General features: G+C 39.7%; 1 protein-coding gene across 6 annotated transcripts in view; it reads right to left on the bottom strand.

The window, feature by feature from the left end:
• The window catches only part of ROBO2 (roundabout guidance receptor 2), a 660,838-nt gene that overhangs the window by 180,988 nt on the left and 466,227 nt on the right, over positions 1 to 13,623 (bottom strand). For all 6 annotated transcript variants that reach the window (XM_018053546.1, XM_005674776.3, XM_018053521.1 and 3 more), the window contains exon 4: positions 11,300 to 11,420. In XM_018053546.1, the coding sequence (XP_017909035.1) occupies positions 11,300 to 11,420 (121 nt within the window). The remainder of the gene's footprint in view (positions 1 to 11,299; positions 11,421 to 13,623) is intronic.

The raw sequence follows: 13,623 nt of genomic DNA, 5'->3' as shown, positions 1-13,623 counted from the left end.
TAAATAGCATCCACCCTGGTTGGACAGAGTAGAAAGTCTAAGGCCTCCAGAAAGGGTGTAGCAACAGTGGACTTACTAGCTAAACAGAATTTAGAGAAATTTAAATCTCTTGTTTCAGTTTCAAGAATTCATGACAGGTATAGCTAAACACAAGTAAAAGGAAAAATGGACTTATTATAAACACATTATTGACAGGGGAGATTTTTGCAGAAACTACCACCTTTGGCATTAATATGTCTACAGTCAAAAATGTGTTAATTGAAAGAAGATGGAATATAAAGCCAGAAAAGTAATGCTATTATAACAGCATAACACTTAGCTCACAGTCCATATTTACAATATTATAACTTAAGTTATTGATATTAATAAAATCAATGTTTCTGAAGTCAATATACTGAAAGGACAAAAAGAGGGTGAGTGCTGGTGAGAAATTGAGGAACAAGGTACTGGTAGGCCAAATCATCATCTTCCAAAATAAGAAGTCAAAGTAATGTATAAAATTGAAGAATAAGCACAAAGAAATATGAGAGCATCCCAGAAGAAAAAGCAAAACAGGCTTATAGAAATGTTCAAAGATGAAAACTGTGTGAGTATCCACATGAGGATATGTGTGCTGGGAGGAGGGGGCAAGACATCTCTGCATTTCATTGTAAGATTTTAATACTTCTACTATCTATAAGAAATGTAGCAGAAAAATCACTTTTATGTATCATTTCTTTAAACATTTAAAAATCATTGGGAAAAATTTTCTTATTTTTTGGTTGTTTTTTAATGACAGTTCAATTCTGCATAATGGATATCTCAAGCTACCCATAATTGGAAATTTAATTATATACTTCAACCCTAGGTTTTTTTTTGTCTTCAGGAACTCTAGAAGTTAATTAACATTTGTAAATTGCTAGAAAGTATTTTTTATGAAGACATTATGGCTTCCCAGGTGGTTCAGTGGTATATCTGCCTGCCAAGCAGGAGATGCAGGTTCAATTCCTGGGCTGGGAAGGTCCCCTGGAGAAGGAATTGGCAATCTACTCCAGTATTCTTGCCTAGGAAACCCCTCGGAAAAAGGAGCCTGGAGGGCTACAGTCCATGGGGTCACAAAAGTGTTGGACATGACTTAGCAACTAAACAGCAGCAGCAGACTGTGTTAAAGATTTTAGTGTCCTTCTACACTAGAATGCCTACTTCTAATTTTTACATGCCGTACTGCCACTTAACTAAGATGTTATTTTCTAGTCAGCAAATATTAAAAAACACCATAAAAGAGTGGCCAAGAGGAGATACTCCACGTCCAAGGTCACAGAAACCTCAGTAAGACTGTAGTTGCTGGAGCAGCTGTGAGGAGATATCCCACATCAAAGTGCAAAGGAGAAGCCCTAGCAAGATGGTTCAGTTCAGTCACTCAGTCGTGTCCGACTCTTTGCAACCCCATGAATTGCAGCACGCCAGGCCTCCCTGTGAATCACCAATTCCCGGAGTTCACTCAGACTCACGTCCATCGAGTCAGTCCATCCAGCCATCTCATCCTCTGTTGTCCCCTTCTCCTCTTGTCCCCAATCCCTTCCAGGATCAGAGTCTTTTCCAATGAGTCAACTCTTCGCATGAGGTGGCCAATCTACTGGAGTTTCAGCTTTAGCATCATTCCTTCCAAAGAACACCCAGGACTAATCTCCTTTAGAATGGACTGGTTGGATCTCCTTGAAGTCCAAGGGACTCTCAAGAGTATTCTCCAACACCACAGTTCAAAAGCATCAATTCTTCAGCACTCAGCCTTCTTCACAGTCCATCTGTCACATTCTTACATGACCACAGGAAAAACCATAGCCTTGACTAGACGGACCTTAGTCGGCAAAGTAATGTCTCTGCTTTTTATGATGCTATCTAGGTTGGTCATAACTTTTCTTCCAAGGAGTAAGCGTCTTTTAATTTCATGGCTGCAATCACCATCTGCAGTGATTTTGGAGCCCCCCAAAATAAAGTCTGACACTGTTTCCACTGTTTCCCCATCTATTTCCCAAGAAGTCATGGGACCAGACGTCATGATCTAAATTTTCTGAATGTTGAGCTTTAAGTCAACTTTTTCACTCTCCTCTTTCACTTTCATCAAGAGGCACTTTAATTCCTCTTCACTTTCTGCTATAATGGTGGTGTCATCTGCATATCTGAGGTTATTGATATTTCTCCCGGCAATCTTGATTCTAGCTTGTGCTTCTTCCAGCCCAGTGTTTCTCATGATGTACTCTGCATATAAGTTAAATAAGCAGGGTGACAATATACAGACTTGACGTACTTCTTTTCCTATTTGAAACCAGTCTGTTGTTCCATGTCCAGTTCTAAGTGTTGCTTCCTGACCTGCATACAGGTTTCTCAAGAGGCAGGTCAGGTGGTCTGGTATTCCCATCTCTTTCAGAATTTTCCACAGTTTATTGTGATCCACACAGTCAAAGGCTTTGGCATAGTCAATTAAGCAGAAATAGATGTCTTTCTGGTACTCTCTTGCTTTTTCCATGATCCAGTTAATGTTTGCAATTTGATCTCTGGTTCCTCTGCCTTTTCTAAAACCAGCTTCAACATCTGGAAGTTCATGGTTCACGTATTGCTGAAGCCTGGCTTGGAGAATTTTGAGCATTACTTTACTAGCATGTGAGATGCGTGCAATTGTGCAGTAGTTTGAGTATTCTTTGGCATTGCCTTTCTTTGGGATTGGAATGAGAACTGACCTTTTCCAGTCCTGTGGCCACTGCTGAGTTTTCCAAATTTGCTGGCATATTGAGTGCAGCACTTTCACAGCATCATCTTTCAGGATTTGAAATAGCTCAACTGGAATTCCATCACCTCCACTAGATTTGTTTGTAATGATGCTTTCTAAGGCCCACTTGACTTCACATTCCAGGATGTCTGGCTCTAGGTGAGTGATCACACCATCGTGATTATCTTGGTTGTGAAGATCTTTTCTGTACAGTTCTTCTGTGTATTCTTGCCATCTCTTCTTAATATCTTCTGCTTCTGTTAGGTCCATACCATTTCTGTCCTTTATCGAGTCCATCTTTCCATGAAATGTTCCCTTGGTATCTCCAATTTTCTTAAAGAGATCTCTAGTCTTTCCCGTTCTGTTGTTTGCCTCTATTTCTTTGCACTGATCGCTGAGGAAGACTTTCTTATCTCTCCTTTCTATTCTTTGGAACTCTGCATTCAGATGCTTATATCTTTCCTTGACTCCTTTGCTTTTCACTTCTCTTGTTTTCACAGCTATTTGTAAGGCCTCCTCAGACAGCCATTTTGCTTTTTTTTGCATTTCTTTTCCATTGGGATGGTCTTGATCCCTGTCTCCTATACAATGTCACGAACCTCTGTCCATAGTGCACCAGGCACTCTATCTATCAGATCTAGGCCCTTAAATCTATTTCTCACAGAACACGGTTCTGTCTCAGTCTCTGTGGTGTCCCTGGGTCTTGATGTGCACAAGGTTTGTTTGAACCCTCTTAAAGTCTCCAGCAGGAATGGGGTTTGATTTTAGACGCGAATTTACCCCTCCTACTGTCTTGCTATTTCTCACTTCCACTTATGATTATACAGTGGAAGTGAGAAATAGACATACTTATGATTATACAGTGGAAGTGAGAAATAGCAATACTTATGATTATACAGTGGAAGTGAGAAATAGCAAGATGGTAGGAGGGGTAAATGTGCATCTAGAATCAAACCCCATTCTTGCCAGAGACTTTAAGAGGGCTCAAACAAACCTTGTGCACATCAAGACCCAGGGACACCACAGAGACTGAGACAGAACCGTGTTTGAGCATTACCTGTGGAGGTATAGGTCGGCAGTGGACTGCCACAGGGACAGCGGCTCTGGGTGCACCAGACTTCGGTATGGCATAAGCCCTCTTGGACAGGGTCGCCATTAACCCCATCATATAGCCGCCAGAACTGCACAGACTGGGAAATACACTCTTGGAGGTCACAAACAGATCACTGTACACCAGGATCCAGGGGAAAGGAGCAGTGACCCCAAAAGAGTTTGACCCAGACTCTTGTGTCTAGGAGTCTCCAGCGGAGGCATGGGTTTGTGGTGGCCTGCTGCAGGGTTGGGGGACTGAGTGTAGCAGTACATGCATGGGATCTTTTGAAGGAGGTCACCATTATCTTGATTACCTCCACCATAGGTTGGCCCCAGGTACATGGCAGGGAGGGAACACAGCTCCACCCAACAACAGCAAACTGGATTAAAGATTTACTGAACATGGCCCCACCCACCAGAACAAGACCCAGTTTCCCCCTCAGTCAGTCTCTCCTATCAGGAAGCCTCCAAAAGCCTCTTATCCTTCTCCATCAGAGGGCAGACAGACTGAAAACCACAACTGCAGGACCTAACAGAAGCAGAAGATATTAAGAAGAGGTGGCAAGAATACACAGAAGAACAGTATAAAAATGATCTTCACACCAAGATAATCACAATGATGTGATCACGCACCAAGAGCCAGACATCCTGGATCAAGTCAAGTGGGCCTCAGAAAGCATCACTACGAACAGAGCTAGTGGAGGTGATGGAATTCCAGTTGAGCTATTTCAAATCCTGAAAGATGATGCTGTGAAAGTGTTTCACACAATATGCCAGCAAATTTGGAAACTCAGCAGTGGCCACAGGACTGGAAAAGTCAGTTTTCATCGTAATCCCAAAGAAAGGCAATGGCAAACAATGCTCAAACTACTGCACAACTGCACTCATCTCACATGCTAGTAATGTAATGCTCAAAATTCTCCAAGCCAGGCTTTAGCAATACTTGAACCATGAACTTCCAGATGTTGAAGCTGGTTTTAGAAAAGGCAGAGGAACCAGAGATCAAATTGCCAACATCCACTGGATCATTGAAAAAGCAAGAGTTCCAGAAAAACATCTATTTCTACTTTATTGACTATGCCAAAGCCTTTGACTGTGTGGATCACAATAAACTGTGGAAAATTCTGAAAGAGATGGGAATACCAGACCACCTGACCTGCCTCTTGAGAAACCTGTATGCAGGTTAGGAAGTAACAGTTAGAACTGGACATGGAACAACAGACTGGTTCCAAACAGGAATAGGAGTACGTCAAGGTTGTATATTGTCATTCTGCTTATTTAACTTATATGCAGAGTACATCATGAGAAACGCTGGGCTGGAAGAAGCACAAGCTAGAATCAAGACTGCCAGGAGAAATATCAATAACCTCAGATATGCAGATGACACCACCATTATAGCAGAAAGTGAAGAGGAATTAAAGTGCCTCTTGATGAAAGTGAAAGAGGAGAGTGAAAAAGTTGGCTTAAAGCTCAATATTCAGAAAACTAAGATCATGGCATCCAGTCCCATGACTTCATGGGAAATAGATGGGGGCAAAGGCTAACAGTGGTAACAATGTCAGACTTTATCTTTTTGGGCTCCAAAATCACTGCAGATGGTGACTGCAGCCATGAAATTAAAAGATGCTTACTCCTTGGAAGGAAAGTTATGACCAACCTAGATAGCATATTCAAAAGCAGATACATTACTTTGCTAACAAAGGTCCATCCAGTCAAGGCTATGGTTCATCAAGGCCATGGTCATGTATGGATGTGAGAGTTGGATTGTGAAGAAAGCTGAGCACCGAATAATTGATGCTTTTGAACTGTGTGTTGGAAAAGACTCTTGAGAGTCTTATGGACTTCAAGAAGATCCAACCAGTCCAACCTAAAAGAGATAAGTCCTGGGTATTCTTTGGAAAGACTGATGCTAAAGCTCAAACTGCAATACTCTGGCCACCTCATGCAAAGAGTTGACTCATTGGAAAAGACTTTGATGCTGGGAGGGATTGGGGGCAGGAGGAGAAGGGGACGACAGAGGATGAGATGGCTGGATGGCATCACCAACTCGATGGACATGAGTTTGGGTAAACTCTGGGAGTTGGTGATGGACAAGGAGGCCTGGCATGCTGCGATTTGGGGGGTCTCAAAGAGTCGGACCCAACTGAGCGACTGAACTGAACCAATGTATTCACATGGACCACAGCCTTGTCTAATTCAGTTAACTATGAGCCATGTCGTGTATGGCCACCTAAGACGGACAGGTCATGGTGGAGAGTTCTGACAAAATGAAATCCACTGGAGAAGGGATTGGCAAACTACTTCAGTATTTTTGCCTTGAGAACCCCATGAACAGTGTGAAAAGGTAAAAAGATAGGACACTTAAAGATGAACTCCCCTGGTCAATAGGTGCCCAATATGCTACTGGAGATCAGTGGAGAAATAACTTCAGGGGAAGGGATAGAGCCAAAGTAAAATCAACATCCAGTTGTGGATATGACTGGTGATCGGAGCAAGGTCCGATGCTGTAAAGAGCAATATTGCATAGGAACCTGGAACATAAGGTCCATGAATTAAGGCAAATTGTAAGTGTTCAAACAAGAGATGGCAAGAGTGAACATCAACATTTTAGGAATCAGTGAACTAAAATGGACTGGAATGGGTGAATTTAACTCAGATGATCATTATATCTACTACTTTGGGCAAGAATCCCTTAGAAGAAATGGAGTAGCCATCATGGTCAAAAAAAGAGTCTGAAATGCATTACTTGGATCCAATCTCAAAAACAACAAAATGATCTCTGTTCGTTTCCAAAGCAAAACATTCAGTATCATAGTAATCCAAGTCTATGCCCCAACCAGTAATGCCTGAGAAGCTGAAGTTGATCGGTTCTATGAAGACCTACAAGACCTTTTAGAACTAATATCCCCAAAAGATGTCCTTTTCATTACAGGGGACTGGAATTCAAAAGTAGGAAGTCAAGAAACACCTGGAGTCACAGGCAAATTTGGCCTTGGAGTACAGAATGAAGCAGGGCAAAGGCTAACAGAGTTTTTCCAAGAGAATGCATTGGTGATAGCAAACACCCTCTTCTAAAAACACAAGAGAAGACTCTACACATGGACATCACCGGATGGTCAATAGCAAATTCTGATTATATTCTTTAGGTATGACCTAAATCAAATCCCTTACAATTATACAGTAGAAGGGAGAAATAGATTTAAGAGACTAGATCTGGTAAGACAGAGTGCCTAATGAACTATGGACAGAGGTTCATGACATTGTACAGGAGACAGGGATCAAGACCATCCCCAAGAAAAAGAAATGCAAAAAAGCAAAATGGCTGTCTCAGGAGGCCTTACAAATAGCTGTGAAAGAAAAGAAGCAAAAAGCAAAGGAGAAAAGGAAAGATATACTCATTTGAAGGCAGAGTTCCAAAGAATAGTAAGGAGAGATAAGAAAGCCTTCCTCAGTGATCAGTGCAAAGAAATAGAGGAAAACAATAGAAAGGGAAAGATTAAAGATCTCTTCAAGTAAATTAGAGATACCAAGGGAACGTTTCATGGAAGGATGGGCTCAATAAAGGACAGAAACTGTATGGACCTTAGAGAAGCAGAAGATATTAAGAAGAGGGGGCAAGAATATGCAGAAGAACTGTACAAAAGTGATCTTCATGACCCAGATAACCACAATGGTGTGATCTCTCACCTAGAGCCAGACATGCTAGAATGTGAAGTCAAGTGGGCCTTAGGAAGTATCACTACGAAAGAAGCTAGTGGAGGTGAGGGAATTCCAGTTGAGCTATTTCAAATCCTGAAAGATGATGCTGTGAAAGTGCTGCACTTAATACGCCAGAAAATTTGGAAAACTCAGCAGTGGCCACAGGAATGGAAATGGTAGTCATTCTGTCCCTAAGAAAGGCAATACCAAAGAATGCTCAAACTACTGAGTAATTGCACTCATCTCACACTGGTAAAGTAATGCTCATAATTCTCTAAGCCAGGCTTCAAGAGTATGTGAAGTGAATTCCAGATGTTTGAACTGGTTTTATAAAAGGCAGAGGAACCAGAGATCAAATTGCCAACACCCACTGGATCATGGAAAAAGCAAGAGAGTTCCAGAAAAACATCTATTTCTGTTTTATTGACTATGCCAAAGCCTTTGACTCTGTGGGTCACAATAAACTGTGGAAAATTCTGAAAGAGATGGGAACACCAGACCACCTGACCTGCCTCTTGAGAAACCTGTATGCAGGTCAGGAAGCAACAGTTAGAACTGGACATGGAACAACAGACTGGTTTCAAATAGGAAAAGGAGTACGTCAAGGCTGTATATTGTCACCCTGCTTATTTAACTTCTATGCAGAGTACATCATGAGAAACGCTGGGCTGGAAGAAGCACAAGCTGGAATCAAGATTGCCGGGAGAAATATCAATAACCTCAGATATGCAGATGACACCACCCTTATGGCAGAAAGTGAAGAACTAAAGAGCCTCTTGATGACAGTGAAATAGTAGGTGAAAAAGTTGGCTTAAAGCTCAACATTCAGAAAACTAAGATCATGGCATCCAGTCCCGTCACTCCATGGGAAATAGTTTGGGAAACAGTGGAAACAGTGTCAGAGTTTATTTGGGGGGGCTCCAAAATCATTGCAGATGGTGACTGCAGCCATGAAATAAAAAGACGCTTACTCCTTGGAAGAAAAGCTATGACCAACCCAGACAGTATATTAAAAAGCAGTGACATTATTTTGCCAACAAAGATCCATTTAGTCAAGGCTATGGTTTTTCCAGTGGTCATATATGGATGTGAGAGTTGGAGTATAAAGAAAGCTGAGTGTCAAAGAATTGATGCTTTTGAACTGTATTGTTGGAGACGATTCTTGAGAGTTCCTTGGACTGCAAGGAGATTCAAGCAGTCCATCCTCAAGGAGATCAGTCCTAAGTGTTTTTTGGTAGGACTGATGTTGAAACTGAAACTCCAGTTTTGGCCACCTGATGCGCATTCTGACTCATTTCCAAAGACCCTGATACTGGGAAAGATTGAAGGCAGAAGGAAAAGGGGACGACAGAGGATGAGTGATTGGATGGCATTATCAACTCAATGGACGTGAGTTTTGGTAAACCCCAGGAACTGGTGATAGACGGGGAGGCCTGGCGTGCTGCAGTCCGTGGGTTCACCAAGAGTTGGACACGACTGAGCGACTGAACTGAACGAAAGATGAAATACATATAGGTTTACTAGAAAACATTTTTCTGGATATAGAGCACCAAAATAAAGTAAAGAAGGCTTCATTATACAAAGTACACTAGTCATTTTATTTTCTCTAAGAATTGAGGAATCAATGTACAGGAGGGGTCTTTCTCAAACAATAGTAGTCACAATCTTGAAATATTTAAGCCATCATGACTCTTTTTAAAGTTTTATTCCTTGGTTTGGATTTTTTTTCAGTTTCAACTATGGAACTTTACATTTTCCCACAACTTATACTGTACCTATAACCCCTTAGGTCAGTTCTGACTATACCACAATATAAATGTTTCTCTGCTCCTTAAATCAATTGTTCCAGAAGAGCTGCCTGTAGATAAATTTGATCTCTTTGGTTTACAGCTGTTTTCAAAATAATTTAGAAGTCCCTCCTGGAACTCCTGACAGAATTAGTGAAATTCTGTAGTTCTAATCATGTTTTTAAAGAAAGTAGAGTAAATATGTCATAACACAGTCACATTTGATAAATCTAATTACTTGGGTATTAACAATAAACACTTTCAGTTTTCTTCTGAAGGCAATATATAGAGCTGTAATGCAATATTTTTCTGTTCTGAAGCTGGTGGTAGCTGCAGCAGAATAGAGATGATTGTTTCTTTAAATAGCACAGCTGTACTTGTGGGTTTTCAATGCTAGTGTTTGGTGACCACCAATTTCATATCTTAGCAGGCGAAACTGTATTTTGTTCATTGCAAGTGAAGTACATTCTGAGACTCTTAAAGGTGCCTGCATGATACCTAAGGGCTAAATGGATACTTGTCTGAACTCCACAGGACAGAAACTGACATGCACACTTGAAACAGTTTTGTTTTTACTGTTCGGTTCCTTTCATGAAGTGTGGGATTTCTCCTGGTTTTGTCCTTTGGGACTTCAAGCTACTTAGTAGCCACAAGGAGTATGACTAGAGATTACCTGGTACTCAGAGCAATTGAAAAGAGAAGTCTGCACACCAGCACATATTCATAAAGCACACCTAACCCTCTAAATGTAACGGAAATCACACTATGGCTCTTTTTAGCATCATGGCATTCCCATTACACCATGGGTGGCACATCCCAAGCTACCAAAGAAGTTTCTTTAGGGATGCATGCCAGCTTCTGATGCCGTCCTCGGCGTGTTCTGGAGGAATGACATGGTATCTTAGATTATGCACAGATCCAGAAGATTATTTTACTGGCACAAAAAGAGTAATCTAAAATTCACAATTATCTCATGTTTTTAAAAAACACATTGTGTCTGTAACACTGACTGTTTTATTCATATATATATATATTTTATATATATAAATGTATATATATACACACACACATCTATATATAACTATGTGTATGTGAGTATGTTTGAGTGTATTCATATAATATATAACTCCATACAGATACTTGAATGAGACTTCAATATTTCTGAAAGATGTTTCATTTTCCAGTATCTTGAGGATCTCCATTTTTTCCCAATTTTCTGTCACTGTATTAATATTTCTCTTTCAATTTTCCACAGCTGCTCAGTATTTTCCTTACTTTTGTTTATTCCATCATCTTTATCATCTCTAATTTCCTCCTAATGTTTTCTTTACTACTTCTGTGATATAGATCTAGTCATATTTTAACTAAAATTAACTAAATTACTCCAACTCAAGAGGCCCTTGGTTCTTAAAGTTGAAGAAACATGAATATCATAGCAAAATAGTTTATTAATGTTTTTCTATTTTTTGATTCTGTGTGTATATCTAGCAAGCTAGTCTTTCTATCATGAGCTAAAACTGCAAGTAGCTCAATCTGAGATTTTTTTTTAAGTAGAAGACAAAGTGAAATGACTTTACAGCGTACTCTCTAATTTTTAAAAGCCTTATCTCATGTCATGTACATAATAAATATTTGATAAAGGCATCACAATGGAATGAGTGATAAACTTTAGACAGATATAATCTCCAACAGATTTTGAGAAAGAATAATTTTCAACATTTTGATGAAAGGCAAAATCTAATAAATATATAGGAATGAAGCAGGTAAATTGTTTCAAAGGCTTAATTTTCTTCAAATCAAAGATTTCATCTGAAAGACAAAATGAGAAAACAAGACAATTCTAGTTTATTTAGCTCACTACAAGTCATAAGTAACCATACCTATACGGCCTGGTGTTTGCTATTAGCAAAAATATTTAAAAGCAAAGAAAGAGTAGATAATAAACAGCAATTTATAAATTAAAAGAGAGTTTTACCAAAGACAGTCAGCTCTGCTGGATCACTGTCTCTCTCCCCAACCATGTTGGTGCCCACACATGTATACATCCCGGCATCACTCTTTCTGGTATTGGAGATCATTAGTTTCCCACCACGGATCTGTTAAAATTGGAGGGGGGGGAAAAAAAGTAAATAAAGGAAAATGGAGAAGAAAAGAAACAGAGAAAGAAAGGTCATTAATAAAAAATCTTGAAAAATTAAGCACGTAATTTTTCTCTAGAAGAAATAGTTGAGTGTCTAAGACAGAAAACTCCACTCTTTTGGCATCTTTTAAATTCTGCTTCCATGTAAGCCTCCATATTCTCTTTCTAGAGAATGCTTCTTTAAGGCAGTCTTCCTCTCTCTTGCCTGATCCTATTTCGAGACTTGTGACTGCTGCCATTAAAGCTCATGGTTGGTCTTCACTCTGAAATTCTGTTGAATGAATTTCTATTGACATCTGTCATCAGAAAGAAGCACTAGATATTTTATTTGGATAATATAATAAGATCCAATTGACTCAGAAGAATTCAATGAGTATTTGTTGAGTACTTCTATTGGCTGGGCAGTGTTCTAGGTCTTTGAGATTCAGCAGTAAATTAAATAGTAAAAATCTCTGTCTTCATGGGGTATTTGTTAGCATTAAAATTATCTTTGTCTCATCTTAACTGTATTTATAAGACAACTTTTGAAGAGGGACGTGAGGTTGAAAAAAACAAATAATTTTTTTGAATGATGAGTATGACTTGGTACAAACTGTTGGCTTTGAATATGTGGCCCCTAAATGTTTCTTAAATAAGAAGCATTTCTGTTTGAATAAACAAATATAATGATGTTAAAATATTGTTTGTTAAGAGGATACTACAGCAGAATAAGCTTTTCAGTAAGTGTATCATCAACTTACAAGTTCTTTTCCAATTTTTAGGTTTCTTGTGTTTTTAACAATCACTCTTAAAGAGATATGAGATAAGAATATGCTGGTTTCCTCCTTTACTTTTTAACTTCACAGGCAGACAGAACTCAAGTAGATATGTTTTCATCAGACATATTTCAGGCTCTAAAACTAGCCACGTCATAACAAAGTATTTCAACATTTTTTTATACTTAGGAAGAAAAGATCATCAACCTTTTCTCAACTAAATGCAGTAGAATAAATGATAGGTTATAAACCATGAAGGCCATTTCTCCTCCCCTTGAAAACGAAACTGACAGTATGATTTGATTTGTTTAGTGGAACTAAAGCAACATTTCACCGGAAGAAAGGCACTTGTACGTAGCAACTTGACTGCTTGCTGCAGCTGGAACCCTGAGACAACTATGGGAATTAGCTCAAGCCGACTGCAAGCTAAGTCACTTCAGTCGTGTCTGCCTCTTTGCAACCCCATGGACTATAGCTTACCAGGCCCCTCTGTCCATGGAACTTTCCAGGCAAGAATACTGGAATAGGTTGTCATGCCCTCCTCCAGGGGATCTTGCCAACCCAGGAATCAAACCCGCGTCTCTTATGTCTCCTGCCCTGGCAGGCAGGTTCTTCACTATTCATGCCACCTAGGGAGCCCCTAGCCCAAGCGAGTCCACTGGAAAATGGGAGGCTAGGAGGAGCAGAACCAAGATGGCTGGCTTGAGAGGTAGTCAATGGCCAGACATGTGAGTTCAGGAAAGTTATCCTAGATCATTCAGCTGCCAGCACACTTTCAAACAAGCCACAGAAGCTGGAGAATGCTTAGCAGAGATCAACCAACCTGGCTGAGAGCAAAGAACTGTCAACTCAGGCACAGAATCACAGAGTAAATGCAATGGTTGTATTGTGGGGTGGTTTGTTACAAAGCAAAAATTTAATGATTACAAACACAAAAGAGGAAATCTTGAACAGGAGCACATTTTCCCAAGTTTGGTAGCCAAGCACAGGCCATTGGGAACCACATGATCCTTCACTAGATCTCCACAGTGTCCACAGTTCAAAACAGAATACTCATGTGAATATGCTGTGATCTTTTGCATGGCCTCTCTGGTTCTGTGTTATGATATAATCACAATGTACACATAAGAATAAAATCTCACTTATAAGATATTTTTAAAGATAATAGACACCCAGACTATATGGACATTTTAATAGAAATGGCACATTTGTTCTGTTAAATGACACATTATTTTAAGTAAAATATATTTATTCTTAGTTATTGTACTGAGTACAAAAATTGTACTAAGAACAATGCCAGAAGTTTGAGGCATTATCAACTATTTCAGTGACCAGCTCTCATAAACTCCACATACTAATGTTGAGTAGATCTTCTGAAAAAATAATCTGTATACCATTTCTCTA

This window comes from Capra hircus, chromosome 1, assembly GCF_001704415.2.
Source record: "Capra hircus breed San Clemente chromosome 1, ASM170441v1, whole genome shotgun sequence".
Lineage (NCBI taxonomy): Eukaryota > Metazoa > Chordata > Mammalia > Artiodactyla > Bovidae > Capra > Capra hircus.
Note: the sequence above shows the minus strand (reverse complement) of the source record. Positions and strands in the feature narration are given on the sequence as shown.